Source organism: Panthera tigris, chromosome B4, assembly GCF_018350195.1.
Source record: "Panthera tigris isolate Pti1 chromosome B4, P.tigris_Pti1_mat1.1, whole genome shotgun sequence".
NCBI classification, from domain to species: domain Eukaryota; kingdom Metazoa; phylum Chordata; class Mammalia; order Carnivora; family Felidae; genus Panthera; species Panthera tigris.
In genome coordinates, this window is record NC_056666.1 from 129785145 (window position 1) to 129802866 (window position 17722).

Below are 17722 nucleotides of genomic sequence, written 5' to 3' on the forward strand. Positions count from 1 at the left end.
GGTTCAGCTGGTTGAGCATCCGACTTCAGCTCGGGTCACGATCCCGCGCTTCGTGGGTTCGAGCCCCGTGTTGGGCTCTGTGCTGACCACTCAGAGCCTGAAGCCTGCTTCGGATTCTGTGTCTCTCTCTCTCTCTCTCTCTCTCTCTCTGCCCCTCCCCTGCTTGTACTCTGTCTCTCTCTCTCAAGAATAAATAAAACATCAAAAAAAATTTTTTGAGAATATAGAGGAAATGACGGAATTAAAAAAAAATCACAATTCGGCAATCTCCATAGTACTTATTATAGCAAGAATCATCAATGGGGGCGCCTGGGTGGCTCAGTCGTTTAAGCGTCCAACTCTTGATTTTGGTTCAGGTCATGATCTTGGGTTCGAGGCCTGCATGTTGGGCTCTGGGCTGACAGCGCAGAGCCTGCTTGGGATTCTCTCTCTCTCTCTCTCTCTCTCTCTGTCCCTCTCTGCCCCTCCCCTGCTTGTGCGCTCTCTCTCTCCAAATAGATTAGTAAACCTAAAAGAAAAAAAGAACCATCCACGAATATTAAAATTAAGGATGAGATAAATGTGTTTGCTGGAAAATAGGATGTTAATAGAGCCTCAGTGTATCTCCCCACCAAGATGCTGAGACACTCAAAGGGTGAGAGAGGAACTGTATCGATCAGCGGCTTGACTAAGTGGTCAGTTCACCTTACCAGTGATGGCATAAACTGACAGGTGTACCTCGTGCCGGGGGGACCCTGAGCGCACAGCCTCGCCGCTCTGATATTCCTGCCAAACATGCACACAATGAGTGTAATCGCCAGGAAATCTCAGACAAACCCAAACTGAAGGCATTCTACGAAATACACAGTGTCTTCTCCCCAAGAATGGGAGACAGAGCAAGACCAAGGAATCATTCCACATCAGAAGACTAAAGCGACCGGCCAGCGGAATGGAACCCTTTCTGGAGGGGAGCCTCGAGTACTCCCCGCCCCCCTTTGGCCGCAAAGGACGTTAGCAGGACAACTCGTTTCCTGACGCGGGTAATTGTACCTCGGTCCCCATTTGTAGATCACCCTGAAGAGTTTAAGAGCGAAAGGCCACTAACTCCATGACTTCCTCGCCAACGGTTCAGAAAAACGAGAAAAGGAGGGACAGAGAATGAAAGAGCACATATAGTAAAAAAAAAAAAAAAAGTGAACGTTTGGTGACTCTTGAGTGAAGCCTCCGCCAGTCTGGTATTATTTTTGCGGCTTTGCTCAAAGTCTGAGAGTGCTGCAAAATAAAATGCTATTTTTTAAACGCAGGCTCTTCTGATCCGGTTCCAGCCAGGGCTGCCAACGGCACCCACATTCCAAAACGAGGTGCTAGACCTTCTAAAGCAGGTGGCTGGGAACTAGTTTTAGAAGCCTCGGGAGACCGTGCCTCCCACCTACGGCGGAGACAGACGCCATCGGAGCGGCTGGCAGGCAGAGGGGGGCTCTCTCCACAGGGAGGTGTTGGGGTGCTGTGGGTCTTTACTTCTCCCGCCCCGTGTAGGGGGGGTGGTGCTCCCCTCCCTGAAGGCTGAGTAAGAGAGTTTTCCACGAGGCCATCTGCAGAGCCTGGCCTTTGTGCCCTGGATTGGGGGGTGGGGGCACAGGGGTGGCGGTGGCACTCAGAGGCTAGGCGGGACCCCAGCCTGGGAAAGCCTGTAGGCGGGAAGCGGGGCCTGCAGGCTGGTCCGTGGTGGGATGGGATGTATGGGGTGAACCCCGTCAGTGCCGGGCCTTGGCTTCCAGGGGGCCAGCTGAGGACCTGGGTCAGGAGCCGTGACTTGCTGCCGCCCAGAAGAGACTTTATGCAGGGCCAGGACACAAGGGGAGTGGGCAGTGGCACCCGGTGGGAGGTGGTCCTTGAGTACGGTGTCCCAGAGGAGCCCCTGCCCAGGAAGGAAAGTACAGTGTGAGCCTCTCCTAGCAGTGGGGGCTCCAAAGAACCCTCGAAACAGTCCTTCAGGAAAAAAAAAACAACCTAGCCAGCTTGGGTCGTTGCTCTGGCGAAAGCCAAGCCACCAGAGGACGTGCGCCCCAGGCGAGGGAAATCTTCCCTTTCTTTTCCCATCTTCATTCCCCACCGGCCACCGAGGAGAGGAGGGGGAGGAGCAGGGGACTCTGGGGGCGCACAGAACACCCCGAGGGGGTCCCCCCTGTGTAAAACGGCAATCACCATCGCAGCTCCCTGTTGGGTTGAGATGAAAAGAGATAATCCGTGAAAGTGCATGGCACAGAGGTGGGCCCATGGACGTGCTCATAAATGTCCCTGGGGCAGCCGAGGGGGGCAGGGGGATGGGCAGTAGATTCCTGGTTCCTTGTGAGTCCTAATTCAAGCCGTGAAAGGACATCAGCAGGAGCCAGAGCGCCGTTTGCAGGCAAGAGAGGTCCCTGGAGAAGGCCGCTAAGACTGAGCCCACCGACTGTCAGGGCCCCAGTTCCCGGGAGCTGAGCTGCAAAGAGAACCAGCAGGAGCAGACGGACCGCGTGGGCCTGCCTGGTGGTTGGGGGCGCGCCGCAGGTGGAGGCGGGATGGGGCTCCACGGACCCGGGTGGGGTGGCGCGCCCCCTGCCGCCGGCCCCCGGGACGAGGTCCAGACCCCTGGCTGAAGAGGGCAGAGCCCAGGCTTGAGGACCCGGGGGAGGGGAGGAGAGGAGGGGAAGAGAGGGGAGGAAGGGAGGAGAGGGGAGGGGAGGGGGCGGGAGGGCAGTGTCGCGGCCAGGCCCGGCGGCCCTTTGGTGCAAACTGGAGAGAAAGGCGCCCCTTCCTCCACACACTCGACGGCCTTTTCGCGGTGCGAATGGCGCCCCCTGGAGCCTGCAGAAATTATGGGCCGGCTGTGTGAGCTCTTGCTGGCGAAGGTCTGGGGCTCCTTGATTCTGGAAACTTTACAGTCCAGCGCTGGCGGCGGGGGGGGGGGGGGGGGGGGGGGGGCGTGCTGGCTTGGTGAATGTTGCCCATCAGACGAAGGTCTAGGTAAAAACATCGAGGCATCTTTGTTCTCTAATAAATATTCAAGTTTACGGATCAGTTGTGCCGACTCTCTGAGCCCCATCTGTAAAAATGGGCACAATAATACTGACCTAGGCTGGAGTGATACTTCTAGTCCCAGTAAGTGGTCAGTTATAATAGCTAACATTTAGTGCATGAAAGAGTGCTAAGAAGTATGAATAACATTATGATGTAAATATTGCAAAAGCCGTAAAGTAGGGGGTTGGAGAGGTTGTGTAACTGGCCACCATGTCTCACAGCCAGGGAGCCGGGGAGTCCACCCCCTGGACCACTGGCCTCTGAAAGTCTGTCCGAATACTTCTGGCTGGTCAGGACACACTCCGCCTGACTGAATATGCCTTGTTTCTCTCCTCAGGTGACCTGAAAAGGTGACTCAGACGCAGGAGCCAGAACTGATGGCCAAGGCAGCGACTGGATTGGATGTGATGTAAACACAACAACAAAGAGTCGAGGCTGATCAGGATGTTCTGACATCTGAATGTGGGGAGGGGAGGGCTGAACCCCAAATCCCCGCAGGGCTGAGTGACATCTTAGCCACGGAACTGACGGCTGATGTGAGACAAGCCAGGGATGCTGCTAACACGACCCCTCACAACAGCATGAGCCAGATATTATTATTCTCAGTTTAGAAGTGGGGAAACTGAGGTGCAGAGAGGTTAAGCGACTCTGCCAGGGTCCCCTGACTAGCAAGCCACAAAGGCTGGCTGGCATCCTTGTCTGGGAGCCTGTGCCCCTTAATCAATCACCTCTCCTCCTCTCTGGCTTGCCTTCAGAAGCCCAGTTTAGAGCCTTATTAAAAAGCACCTGAAAGTTGCTCTTCCCAGAAGGGGACAGCAGGGGGCGGTGTAACCAGCAAGCATTTGAAGTTTGGCTCGCGTCCTGGGTAACCATCATCCTGAGAAACTGTCTAAGGGGCTTTTGTGGTTTTGTCCTCTAAACGGGGAAGACACACACACACACACACACACACACACACCTAGGAAGAGTGCCAGTCCATAATCAGAAACAGGACCGTCTGGGCTTCCATGTTTTGTCAAAGCCACTCCAATTCACCTCCCCGACCCGAGGTCCCCTCTAAAGCAGGGACCACGACTGACGTCTTCACCTCCGTGTTTCAATGTCTGGCACGTGGCTGGCATTCAACAAACAGTAAGGCACCGAGTGATGGTTGGTGGGAGCGAAGGGTGTCAGCCCTGTGACCGCAGTACGGTGTCCTCATCTGATGACGGGGTTAAGGGCACGGCTTCGGGACTCCGTGGGAGGCAGGATAGCAGGGTGGTTATTGGCTTGGGCTCCAGAACCCACGACGAGACCAGGTTTGGAGGCTGCCTTGCGCTCGGCAGCCAGTTCCAGCACGACCTGTGAAGGCTCACGGTCTGGGAGCCACGGTCTCGTCTTCTGGAGGACGGAGGTGGGAACGGATCGCGTCCTGCTGAGTGACCCTGTGCAAGTCACTCTGTGCCTCCAGTCCTGGGGCAGGTCTGTGGGAGCAGTTTGGGTCTGGCCAGCCCTGGGCTCCTGAGGCATCATCACGCTGAGCCTCAGCTTTCTCAACCTACTCCTCATATGAACTTGTTTCCAACTGGCCCACGCATGGGGCTTTTCCTGTCCTCTTTGGTGGGCGGTCTCCTCCCCTCTCCAGTCCAAGTAATTCTCCAGAGCGCCACACCTGGAGGGACAACTGTCACTTGCCCCACAGGCACGGCAAACACAGGTTGGCCCCAGACTGACCTCTCAGCCCCCTGCTCAACTCAATAGGCTAAAGACCAGGGACTATGCCGGTGTTTAATAGACATTATACGATTTAATCCTAGGCCGGGTGTTTAATAGACACTATATGATTTAATCTTCATGGCAACGCTCTACGGTAGCAACTATCAGAGTTCCCATTTTGCAAAAGGAAAAACAGGCTCAGAGAGGAAGTTGCTCAAGAGCATGCATTGTAGCAGCAGTGACCGATTCCCTGCCCAGGGGAGGAGATTTCCTCTCAGCACGAAGCCAGGCTGCCCAGTGTGGGGAGCCCTGGGAGGAGGGGGACACTGGGATCACTGAGAGGAGCCTCAGACCTCTCTCCCTTAATCCGGGATCAAGACTCGAGCATCCACTGGGGCGCCTGGGTGGCTCCATCGGTTAAGCGTCTGACTTTGGCCCAGGTCATGATCTCACGGTTCGTGAGTTTGAGCCCCACATCGGCTCTATGCTGACAGCTCAGAGCCTGGAGCCTGCTTCTGATTCTGTGTCTCCCTCTCTCTCTCTCTCTCTCTGCCCCTCCCCTGCTCATGCTCTGTCTCTCTTTCTCAAAATAAACATTAAAAACATTAAAAAAAAAAAAAGACTCAAGCATCCAGAAGGTGAGAAAGTTAAGGACAGCTTCCCCTTCAGCCCTTGTCCCTCCCTGGTCCCAGAGGACCACCCTGCAGTCCCCTCCCCTCCCCACCCTGCAGTCCCCATGATGGCAACAGTCCCAACTCCAAGTTGTCTGGCTTAGAAGGGGGCACACACAACCAGTCCCTCTCTCCCTCCCAAATTACAGATGGGAAAGCTGAGACCTTGCCCAGTACCTCGTCCCACAAAAGCCAAGATGAAAACCCAGTTCTCTCGACTTTGATCCAGTGCCCCTTCCACCCTCTTCCCTAGAAACCTTTCCCAAGGAGCACTGACAGCCCAAGGCAGGGGAGCAGGAAAGGGGCCTTGGTGGCAGAAAGGCACCTGGAGCCCACCTGGGTCCTTGCTGGCCTGCCACTCACCAGCCGTGTGAGTCAGAGGGGTCACTTCACATCAGTGTCCTCATCCGTACAATGGGTACAGTAATACCAACCTCACAGGGCTGCTGAGAGCTTCAGGGCCAAATACAGACATACAAAGCATCTGGAATGTAGTGGGTGGTCAGTCGACTTTAAGCCCAACTATGCTGTCCTCAACTTATGTTGGCAAAGAACCCAGCCTCCCCCGCTTCATCCCCCGCTTCAACAACCCCCCCCCAACCCAAAGGGCAGTATGAAAGAATGAAAGAATCTTGGAAAACAGATACAGGTGAGTGCTACAGAATCCTGAGAGCAAACGTTTCTCCCGGTACCAATTGTTTAATAACCTAAACTGGAGCAAGAGAAAACAGTTATCGGAAGAACACGCAGGAGGAAGGAGCACCGATTTGGGGTGGCACTCACTATTGCCCCACTGACCTCGAACTTGACCTTCCCCAAACACGGTGATTTGGCCAAAGGGCTTCTTCTGGAGGCCGGGTCTGCACCCAGGAAGCACCCAGGCGGTGGGATTGGGAGCGCGGGCCCCGCGGACCGCCCCCCCGGCCGCCTCGCCCCGCCCCGTTCGCCTCGCCCCGCCCCGTTCGCCCCGCCCCGCCCCGCCCCGGGCGCGGACTACAGCTCCCGGCATGCCCGGCGCGCGGTACCTGCCCGCCTCCAGCCGCCGCGCCCGGAGGATGCAGACGCCGGGGCGAGCGGGGAGGATGGAGGCCGGGGAGGCAGCGCCGCCGGCGGGGGCGGGCGGCCGCGCGCCGGGCGGCTGGGGCAAGTGGGTGCGGCTCAACGTGGGGGGCACGGTGTTCCTGACCACCCGGCAGACGCTGTGCCGGGAGCAGAAGTCCTTCCTCAGCCGCCTGTGCCAGGGGGAAGAGCTGCAGTCGGACCGGGTGAGGCCCGCGCGGGGGGCGGCCGTCGGGCGGGGTCCTCTGCCCGCCCGAATCCGGGCCGGCCTGGCCGGGAACTCGGCTGCTTTGATTTCCCCAGGGCCCGAGGCAGGAAGAGCTGGTCGGAGGAAGGGAGGAGGGAGAGCGCGAGATGTGCCCATTGTCGTGGCAACGGGACAACGCCGGGCCGCGGCCATTTAGGGCATTCGGACCACCGCCCTGGGCTCCCACCCCAGGAGGCTGGTGGATCGGGACCCTCGCCCTCCTTTGGGGCCTTCCCTCCTACCCAAACGGGACTCCCGCACCGGGGAAGGAGTTGGCTGCGGTGGCTTCCCCAGGGCCCTTTGCGGTGTGGGTGGCCTAGGAGTGCTGCGCGCTGGGTAGAGAAGTCCTGGGGTGCCTTCCGAGCTGGGTTTCATCAGGGAGGAGCCCTGGCCTGTCGGCCACCATTTCTGGGCTCCCATCCCTGCTCTGCTGCAAACTGCCTGCATGACCTTGGGTCGGACCCCTCCCTGCTCCAGGAGCAGCCTCCTCCTGTCTGTAACCAGAGGAGGCTGGTCTGCAGGTGACCTGAAGGGCCCCCTCTCCCTCATTCCCTGACCCTCTGATGCTGTGACCTTGGGCAAGTCTCCTCACCCTTTGACGTGCCTGCTTTCCCTCCGTAGAGTTGTCCAGATGCCCGCCCTGCCTCCCTGCAGGCCGAGCCTGTCCAATGAGATAGCGACTCCTTTGGAAACTTGTAAACATCCAACATCCCCAGAATGACTGGGGATCTGATGGAGATAGTGTAGGGCTGGCTTCAGGGGAACAACCTCTAAGAGGGACAATCACCGAGCCCTACTCTGCGGCAGGTGCTGCTCAGAACTCACCGGATGCTCACCATGACCCCTGGTTATGGGGGAGCGGAGTGAGGCTCAGAGAGGCCCAGTCACTGGCCCCAGGTCACATAGTGAGGAAATGGCAGAGGCAGGACTTGAACCTACGTGGGTCTGACAGCAAAGCCTTTCTGTCCCATCATGCCACTTCATTCCAGGGAAGAGCAGACTCAACGCTCCCTCCCTCCCTCCCTCCCTCCAACCATTGCTGGGCCTGAAGTAAGCGGGTGGGTTGGGGGAGGCCTCTCCTCTCACTGCCTGTGCCCCTTATCTCCTTAGGATGAGACTGGGGCCTACCTCATTGACCGTGACCCCACCTACTTTGGGCCCATCCTGAACTTCCTCCGGCATGGCAAGCTGGTGCTGGACAAGGACATGGCCGAGGAGGGTGAGTTGGTCCAGGGGGCTGGCCGGGGGGACTGCATCCTACCTAGGCCTGCCCTCTGCAGTCGGCCAGAGCCTTCCGTGGAAGTCCAAAGCCATTTCTCCCAGTCAGGGCTGGGGGGACATTGGATTCCTTCCATGTTTCCCACTTCCTCGTCCCTGACAAGACTGAATCGCAAAGCCTCTGCCTGGACTGAGCCTGGGGGCTGCACCAAGCTGACCAGCCTGAGCTTTGGCCGAGCGCTGTTGGGGAGGTGACGGAGGCGGAGAGGCAGAAGACAGAGGGCGACAGTGAGGCCGGCAGTGTGTGTTGTGGGCAGGGATGCCCTTTCTCCTGACCTCCTGGGAAGGCAGGTGTGAATAGGGTGGAGACAGGCACCGGAGGAGGCATGGGCTCTCTTTCTGCGGGTGATCCGGTATCTGAGATGCCTGGCAAGGGCTGACAGTCAGCAGGCGGGTGGAGCAGGTGACTCTTCTGCAAATCCAGCGGCCTCTGTGGCACAGCTGGTTGTGGGTGGAGGTGGGGGAGGGGGAGCCGGTTCCCCAGCAGGGGTTTGGTTCTTCCGGGGGCCTAGGGCTGAGGCCCTGTAGATGCCCATGTCCGGCTCCAGCAGATGGCGGGGAAGCCATGCCCGAGCCAATATCCTCTGGGCAAAGCCTCAGCCGGGGGTGGGGGGGCAAGAACTATAAACAGCTCCAAGTCAACTCTTCCTCGGGGCACAAGGCGTGGCTCCGGGTCAGCTGACCCTGCCGGGCCAGCTTGGACATGTCACTTCTCCTTTCTGAGTCTCCACATGTCTATATCAATTAGGGGAGGCGATTTACATCGGGGAGAGCGTGTTTGGGGACAGCAGGTGTCCTGAATCCCAGTGTTTGTACCCTGTGGGTGTTTAGAACAGCCCATCCTTCCTCACGCGGGGCCAACGGTCTCCCCTGCTGACCCCCGTGGGACATGGCGATCTAAAGGCCACGTAGCTCCCCAGTGGGCTGGGGTTTCAAACTCGGAGCCCACGGTAGGCACCAGCCCCTCGGCTTTCGGGCAGCCCTTCAGGGCACGGCTGGGGCCCAGGAACAGGGCCCGCGGGGAGGGGACGTAAACACTGCGTCACCGCCGACATCTGTTTACAGGTGCTGGGTTTCTGCCAGTTCTGCTACTCCCGGCACCTGAGACAGGGCTGGGGCCCCCATCGAGGGCCCCGGAGGATCTGGGACGAGATTTTTCTAGCTGTGGGACACCCGGAAAGTCACTTATCTCTCTGTGCCTCCATGCCCGCGTCTGTGGAGCGGGGTGGCGAGAGCACCCGCCTTCCTGAGCTGCTGTGAGGGCGGAGGGAAGGAATACAAGTATGTCCTTTAGCGCTGCACCTGGCACCAAGGGTCACTGACGCCGTGTTCGTCATCTGTCATGGGCAGGGCTCCCCAAGGCGCACTCAGGCAGCGACACTCGCGGGCCGCCTACTTGGTATTAGGTGCTGTGTAGGCAGCCTGGGACAGAGGCTAGATCAGACACGGCCCGGTCCTGGGGGGGGGGGGGGGGGGCGGAGGCCAGTCAAGGAAAGAACCAGAGGGATCCTTGCCCTGTAGGCACTCAGGAGACTCCAAAGGCCTGGGGCCATTCCGCTTGTCGGTGAGACTCTCAGTTCCCTCAGCTGTGTGGGGACAATAATGCCTGCTTCCCCGTGTTCCCCAGGGCTCTTGCTGAGTGCCTGAGGGGGCCTTGTAAAGGATTTGGTAGTTGGGACGGACGTGTACAAAGATGATGCATCTGTAGTGGGTTCTGAAGTCAGAGGAACCTGAATTTGGATCCCAGCTCTGCCGCTTACCGGCGGTAGAGCCTTGGGCAGCTGCTTCTCTTTCCGGGCCTCGGTTTCCCCCATCGTTCAGTGGGGGCAATGACAGTACCTACTTCTAGCGCTAAGAATTAACTGCAGTAGAGAACGTAACATGCTTAGCACGGTAGCTGGCACTTAGCACGGGCTTCATCGATGGGACTGTGTGATGGGGAGTCAGCCGAGGTCCTTCTCGTTGTGATGTTCTAGGTTCCGGCCCCAGTGAGTCTGCTGCCTCTTGCCAGCCCTGAAGCAGCCCCCAGATGGGGGCGCTGGCGGGTGTGGGTGGGTGTGGGGCAGAAGGGACACGGGGAGAGGAGGGCACGGGGGCAGCCCGAGTGACCCGGGGGCCGCTCTGTCTGTGCCAGGGGTCCTAGAGGAAGCCGAGTTCTACAACATCGGCCCGCTGATCCGCATCATCAAAGACCGGATGGAGGAGAAGGACTATCCCGTCACACAGGTCAGGAGCAGCAAGGCAGCAGGGAGCCAGAGCAGGCTGTGGCGGGAGAGCCAGAGCTGGGGGAGGCGGGAGGAGGGTCGGGAGACGTGGGGAGGCCCAGCCGGCCTGTGACGCGAGGGGCTTGTCCAGCTCCCAGACTGCCCAGCAAAGCCCCAGACGGGGAGAAGGATGCTGGGTTCTGTCCCTGACTCGCCTCTGTTTGCGGTATGAGTGGGCCCCCCACTGAGACCTGCCCCCCCTCTTCCCTTCCCCACGGCAAAATGGGGTCAGTGTGGAGGCACAGGGGGCCTTGTGGGGGCAACGCAGGATTAGTAAATTGTCCATTTCGTGACATCAGGCAGACCCCTGGGGGCAGAGCGCGAGGCGCTGGGGCTTATGCTTCTGAGCGCCCTGGGCCTGGTCTGGAGGCGGGGCTGGGGGGGGCCCCTCTGGCCACCCTGGAGGAGACGTGGGTGGGGGCAGGCGGACGGGTGGCCCCCGGAGATTGAAGGGGGTTAGCTCTGTGGCCTCTCTTCCCCCTCGTACCACCTGTGCTCCCGCTCTGCCACGCTTCGGCTCCGTGACCTTGGGCAAGTCAGAGCCTCTGTGAAGATCCCGTAGCTCGTGGCGTGCGGGGAAGGATGAAGTGAGACCGTGCGTGTCGAGGGCTGGGCGCACGGGGGGGGTCCTCAGGACGTGGCTGCCGCCTCCCCACCTTGCACCTGCCCCTCCTTGTCTCCTTAGGGGTGTGCGGTGGGCGGGGGGAGAAGAAGCTGCGGGGGTGACAGGTGCTCGCCCCTCCCCCGGCTGCCCTCCAGGTCACCTCTCTGCCTGCAGGTCCCCCCCAAGCACGTGTACCGCGTGCTACAGTGCCAGGAGGAGGAGTTGACGCAGATGGTCTCCACCATGTCAGACGGCTGGCGCTTCGAGCAGGTGGGTGGGGGCCACGGGGCCACCCCTGGAACCACCCGGCGTCACGGGGAAGCCCCAGGCTGGGGTTCCCTGGCACGGCCCCCAGCCATCACGCTGAACAAGAGTAGGAAAGGCCACGCTCGGCCGCGGAGTGACCAGAAGGAGAGAGACAGAAGACCCGGGCGGCTTCGGTGGGGGTTCTCCCAGCCCCCGGGGCGTGGTCTCCGCAGGGGCACGGGCGGGTCTCTGGCCCCCAGGCGACAGCTCAGGAGCAAGGGGACGCGATCCCCCCCGTAGGTGAGCGGACCCCACCTGGGGTCAACGCCTCTCGTGACAAGGCCACAGGCGCAGCTTCCGGGTCCCTGCCCGGGACCTGCCGGGTCACAGCCTTGCCACGCCCGGGAAGCCCAAGCGGTGACTTCCCACGAGGACTCACAGGGACCGATGCAGTCAGGAGCAACTTGTCGTGAGTGGTGCCATCCAGGCCACGCAGCTCACGTCACGCGGCTCAGGTTTCCAGAGGAACAGAGCCAGCAAGTTAACCCCACGTCACATTTGTCCTTCAAGAAGGAAGAGGGTTTGGCTGGCTCTGTAGCCGCACCTGCCCACGGCGCCTGGGACGTGGAGGTTGAAGAAGGGAGAAGGCCAGGGCTCCCCGGATGGCCGGGCGGTACGGAGGAATAGCTCCGTCCAGGAGCCAGAGGCCCGGATCTGCCACTTGCAGGCCATATGACCCTGAGCGAGTCACATCTCCCCTCTGGGCCTCAGTTTCCCATCCTGTGGCGTGGCCCAGTCGTGCTCCCTTTGCAAGACTGTTGGGAAGATTAGAAGCGCCGTGGACAGGGGCGCCTGGGGGGCTCAGTCGGTTGAGCGACCGACTTCGGCTCAGGTCACGATCTCGCGGTTCGTGAGTTCGAGCCCCGCGTCGGGCTCTGTGCGGACAGCTCGGAGCCTGGAGCCTGCTTCCAGATTCCGTGCCTCCCTCTCTCTCTCTCTGCCCCTCCCCTGCTTGCACTCTGTCTCTCTCTCTCTCTCTCTCAAAAATAAATATTGAAAAAGGAAAAAAAGAAGGACCATGGGTAAAGTCCCTGGCCTAGAGTAGAACTCCAGACACTGGAGCCAGGCAGGATCACACAGATTATCAGCATGTCAGTCTCCAAGACTCCGGCGAGGACTCAGGATCCCGGGGTCTAACCCCTGTTCCACTCTTCCTGGCTGGGGGACTTCCTGCAGGTTACTGTCTCTTCAAGCCCCGTTTGCCAGAGGGGCTGATTTTCACTCTGCCTGTTGGGCGAGGGTCCTGGGGGGCCGAATGTCATGCGCAGGGCCTCGTGGTTGTGGTTCTTCCAAGGACCCCGGGACAAAGGTGGGGCTCCGTGGAGCCCCCGGGAGCCTCTGGCAATCGCATGGGCTCCCAGAGGCTGAGCAGGCAGCTCAGGGGGCACCGATTGTTTGCCCTCCGGCCTAAGGAGGGGACAGCCTGTTCCACCTCTGCTTCTGAGAATGAACAGAATAGTCTGTGGGGCCCCACCATGCCAACCCTACCCTACAGCTTGGTTCTGGGGCGGCTTCAGCCACGCCTGGGACGGAGGTGGACGATGATCCGCCCGTCGTGGCCTCCGCCTGCTTTTAGGCAGCGGCCTCTAGATCTGGGGCTGGGGTGAGGGGTGGGGAACCGCAGAGAGAAGGCGGCGTCCTCCAGGGGTCAGGCCCGGCCCGGCCGAGCCAGGGCGGGTGTCTGTGCAGCTGCCTTTAACCCGGCCTCCCAACCTGTCCTCTTTGTCCCCACGCTCCGCCCCCCAGCTGGTGAACATCGGCTCCTCCTACAACTATGGCAACGAGGACCAGGCTGAGTTCCTGTGCGTGGTGTCCAAGGAGCTCTACACCTCCCCGCACGGGCTGAGCTCTGAGTCCAGCCGCAAAACCAAGGTGAGCCCCCCCACCGCCTCAGCTTCCCCCCCCCCCCCTTTTCCTCCATCCTCTCCCTGCCCTCCACCCAGCCATCCCTGCTTCTCTCTCCCTCCTGCCGCACATACATAACCAACCACCTGGTCACAGCCAACGCCATCCATCCCATGCCACCCACGGTCCCGTCTGCTCACGCCGGTTACCCAGGCCCAGGCGGGGGGAGAAAGGAGCTAGGATCGTCCCAAGGGCACGGCCAGAGGGGGCCTGGATGCCGTTCGCACGGCGGCCACAGGGCGTACCGAACTAGGGGTTTGGGCACGGTGTGCCGCGCCCTGCGTGACCTTGGACAAGCCCCGGCCCTCCGGTGTGTTCTCTGAGAAGTGAGGGTAGACTACGTCCTCTCTGGTGCCGCCACGCTTAGGGCTTCTGGGATCCAAAATGGCCAGTTTATTTCCCAGAGGTGGGTAAATGTTCCCAGCTGGCCGGGGCCGGGGCAGGGAAGCCAAATCTGTGCATCCTGCCCCTTCCCCGGGCCCCTTCCTCAGGTGCTCTGCAGGGGAGAGGTCAGCAACCCCGGGGGGGCCCAGCCACGTGTTCCTGCCCTGGCCTCTGAGGCAGCAAAGCCGGCTCTGGGGAAGGGGGCTGAGCACAGGTCCTGCCGCCTCGAACCCAGAGCCGGTCAGAAGCCTCAAGGGCCTTTGGTGGGGCCAGTGGGGCAGGGCAGCAAGCCAGGCCGGGGAAAGAGGGAGACCGTTCCCTCTGGGGGTGAAGGGGGGGTCTGTCCCAGTGCGTCGGAGACTTACGAACCCGAGCTTCCTGTCTGTCTGTCTGCCTCCCCGTCCTGCGACTCCCCCTGCCCACCCCACCACCATCAGGGTCAGTGGCTGGCACTGCCTTGCAAGGGTGCAGAGCAAGCCCGCTGCTCCTGCCTCTCTGCGCCAAAGCCTGGGAGCTTGGGGCGTCGGAACCTGTCGATGGCATCCCCGGGCCTTCCCTGGCCTCGTGTCTACTCTGGGTCAGCCCTCCTGAAGTGAGGCCTTCCCAGGCTCCCCCGGCCGCGCACCCACCCGTTCCTCTTCCAGCCCTCACCCGGCCTTGCGCCCCGTAGTAGCGGCCGGACTGCTCCGTGAGCATCCCCCAGCGGGGGCCCCGTCCCGTGCCCTTCCTCCAGGCCCTTCCAGAGCCCCCAGGGGACGGGACAAGACGCCCCAGCTTCTCCCTCCTTAAGGTCCCGCGCCCCCCCCCCCGCCCCCGCATCTCGCCCGCCCCGAGAGGGGGCCCACGGGGACAGCCGCCCACCGGCCCTGGCCCCTCGTTAGTTCTCCACTCTTTCTTCCCTGGGTCCGCCGGCTGGTCCACAGAGCACGGAGGAGCAGCTGGAGGACGAGCGGCGGCAGGAGGTGGAACAGGTGCAGGTGGAGGCAGGTACACAGGAGAAAGGTGCAGCCGCCCCCCGAGGAGAATGATTGCGCATAAAAGCCAGAGCCTCCCGCCCACTGCCCCGCTGGAGCCAGCCGCCGAACCGGGGGGCCGGGGCCTGCGGGCGGGGACGGGCCACCAGGGTCAGCTCAGCCGCGCGCCCGGCGCCTCGCCTGCATAACCATCCCTTCTCTCGCTTTCTCTTTACAGCCCAGTCCTCCCAGGAGCCCGCTAACCTTTTCTCCCTCCCGCCACCGCCGCCTCCTCCGCTTCCCGCGGGAGGCCCCGCCTCATCTTCATCCACCTCTTCCTCCTCCTGGATCTCATCTGCACCCTGCCTCTTCCCTCTCTGCCCCTGTCCGGGTTTCCTCTCTGCCTGCTCACGCCTCCATCCCCGGGCCGCCCCGGCCCCCGCCTCCCGCGCCCTCCACCCAGGCGCCCCGGCCCCCCCGCATCCCAGAGCCTCCCGCCTGCCGCCTCCCGCGCCCCCTCTGGCGCCTGCCGCCTCCCGGCCTGGGGACGAGGGTCGTGGCCGCGTCTCCTTGGCGCCCGCCAGCCCCGCCGGGCACCCCTGAGGCCGGGCCGCCCCGCCCAGCGCCTCCCGTCCTCGCCGCCGCCGCCGCCTCACGTTTCCTCCTTGCAGGTCCCCGTCTGCACCCCTCAGGGCTGAGGCTGCGCTTGCAGCGAGGGCTTCTCCTCCTCGGGGCCCCTCGCCCGCCCCCCCAGAGCCGCCATCCCTGGTTTGTAGCTTGGCGGAGCTGGAGGGCGGGCGGCAGCCAGGAGGGGGCGCGTCTCCTGTCCCCGGACCTGAGCCGGACTTTTCAGCCGACTTTCTCCCCTCACCTGTTTTGGCCTTGGGTGTGAGGCGCGGAGAGAAGAGCCTTAGGGGGCGGGGCCTCTTTGCCATCTGTCCCTCAGCCCCAGAGCCAGGCTGGGAAGGAGGGAGGGGGGAGGGCAGCCAGACGCCTTGGCCTCACCCCTGCCCATCCAGGAGCCCCTGCATCACAGCCTCGCGGCACTGGGTTCCCCGTCTCTTCCGGGGTGGGAAGGACAGCCGACCGCACCGGGGCTCCTTTGGCCTACGAGGAGTCAGCCAGAGCTGGCTGGGGATCAGGGCGTCGCGGAAAAAGCCCTGGCCGGGTGCCTCCAAGCCCCCACTCAGTCGTAGCCGCCTGCTCTGTGACCTTGGGCAAGTCACTGTCCCTGTCTCGGCCACAGTTGCCTCTAAAATGGGGATAGGCAGCTGCTGTCTGTCACCTTTTGCCTGAGCCGGCAGGGACCTGACCTTGACCGCCCCACCCTTCCCCAGCCAGAGTCACCAAGGCTCTGGCTTCCACGGCAGCCACCACCCAGCCCAGGATGGGGCGTGGGGCTCCCGGATGGGCGAGCTGGGTCCCCTTCCTGCTCCCCCTCCTCGGCTCTGAATTCACCTTCTCTGGGCCTCAGCCCCCACCCCCCCTCTTCTGAGAAGGGACCCTGTAACTCACCTACCTCTTTCTCTCTCCCTCTCTTCCCCTCCCCTCCCTCCATTTCAATCTCCTCTCTGCCCTCCCCTGGCCTCGCCTCACCCCTCCTCACTGGCCCCACCCTGTCATTCCTCTCCTGGTGTTCTGACCACCCCCCCACCCGTCCCCCTGCCCCTTCCCCCTCTTATTTTCTAGCTGTTACAAGCCAGAGGCACCCGGATGTGAGGCCCCAGATCACCTCCAGGGACTTGGGGTTCCGATCTGAAATCCTTTATTTTTGTACCACGGGGTGGGGCCCCGGCTCCAGGCGGAGGAAGCACTCTCCCCCCTGCCACTTCTGTCTACACCTGCGGGGCTGTGATCTACCCCTGCCTCTGGGGGCCGGGTGGGGGCCTGCTGGAGCCTCTCAAGGCCTGAGGTGGGCCCTGGGACCCCTGGGCAGAGCCACTGGCCTGTGGCCAAAGTGTGGCGCTGTCCAGCTGTGTTTCCCACGCCGCCATGGTCCCTCCCCCGGGTCCCCCAGCTGCATGAATGAGACCCTCCCTCCTGACCCAGTCACATCTCCTCCCTGAGCCTTAGTTTCCCCATCTGTCCAGTGGGTTCTCTCTCCCCACCGCCACCTACCTCACAGGGTTGTTGTGAGGTTGACAAAGAGGAGCAGGGTCCCAGAAAGCCCTCGGGGAGTGTACAAAGCACCAGGCAGAGGGTGGCCCTCCCTTCGCCCTTCCCTCAGAGGGGGAAGGATCTGCTCAGCCCCACATGGAGATTCAGGTATTGGTGGAACGAAGGGGGTGGGGGTCGGCCCTGTCGAAGGAAGGGGGAGGGGGACTCAGCCTCCTCCCTGGCTGCTCCCACCGCCCTGTGCCCTGCTGGGTGCCGAGGGCCCCCCACCCCCGCCAGGAGGGGGCGGGCAGGGGCAGTGCAGGCAGGGGCAGTGCAGCCGGCAGGAACCAGTGAGAAGGGAAAGGGGGCCACTCCTCCCTTTGCCCTGGGGAGAGTCTGGGGGCAGCAGGGGCTGAGCAAGGGGCCCCTCCTGCGTTGATGATCTCCCAGGCTGTGCCCAACCCCACCATGTAATAAAACCTGAAGAAACAGCCACGGGGCTGCCTCCCTCTCTTCCTCTGGGCCGCTTTTGGGGATGGGGCTAACCTCAAGGTTGGATAAATGACTCAAAGGTAACGGGGCTTTTTCTTAACGGGCCCTGCCCTGTGGTCACTCTTCTGTGTGTATGGGGAGTGGGGGAGGGAGGTCACGGCTGCATCCTCCGCCCAGTGGCCCAACGGCAAGGTCACCAGCTCTGCCTTGCTGGGAGAACGTTGGCACGTGCCTGCCCCTCTCTGGGCCTCAGTTTCCTCATCTGTAAGGTAACGGGTTGGACCAGATGACTCGCAAGGCCCAGCCCCTGGAGCCAGGCAGGTCTCTTCCTGCCTCCAGCTAGGGATGCTGAGGGGGCAGGGGGTTGCTGAAATCAGGATAGCAGCCCTCCCCCCCCCCCCCCCCCCCGCTTCCCAGCCTCACCCTACCGTTCCCATGGCCCTTTGCTTCACAGCCTCTGCTGCGTCCTAACCCCCAGGGTGCCCCCTCTGCATCCTGCTGTGACTTCTCTTGGTCCCCTCCACACCTCACCATTGCTGTCACCCTTCTGTTGCCAGTCTCAGAAAATATAAACACCCGGGCACCTGCTCTGAGCCCGCCCGCCCGCAGGACCCTGGGCTTCTCTTTCCTGCCCAGCAGGGCCTCCCACCCCACCCTGCCCCGCCCTGGCCAAGCCCTGCTAAGTTTTCACCTTGCTCCCCTGCCCTGGCATCCCTGCAAAACAGGGG

General features: G+C 61.8%; 1 protein-coding gene across 5 annotated transcripts; it reads left to right on the plus strand.

Annotated features, from left to right (window-relative positions):
- The first annotated feature begins 6446 nt into the window (after window positions 1-6446).
- On the plus strand, window positions 6447-16983 carry KCTD17 (potassium channel tetramerization domain containing 17). Of its 5 annotated transcripts, none has more exons than XM_042993188.1 (7): window positions 6447-6670; window positions 7822-7930; window positions 10124-10215; window positions 11032-11127; window positions 12910-13035; window positions 14376-14454; window positions 16095-16983. In XM_042993188.1, the coding sequence occupies exons 1-7, from the start codon at window positions 6461-6463 to the stop codon at window positions 16469-16471; spliced, it is 1089 nt and encodes a 362-aa protein (XP_042849122.1). In that variant the 5' UTR covers window positions 6447-6460; the 3' UTR covers window positions 16472-16983. The 5 variants fall into 5 exon arrangements, with proteins under 5 accessions (XP_042849122.1, XP_042849123.1, XP_042849126.1 ...); XM_042993189.1 differs by having other exon boundaries at window positions 14376-14439; XM_042993192.1 differs by having other exon boundaries at window positions 14376-14435; window positions 16095-16209.
- The last annotated feature ends 739 nt before the right edge of the window (window positions 16984-17722 follow it).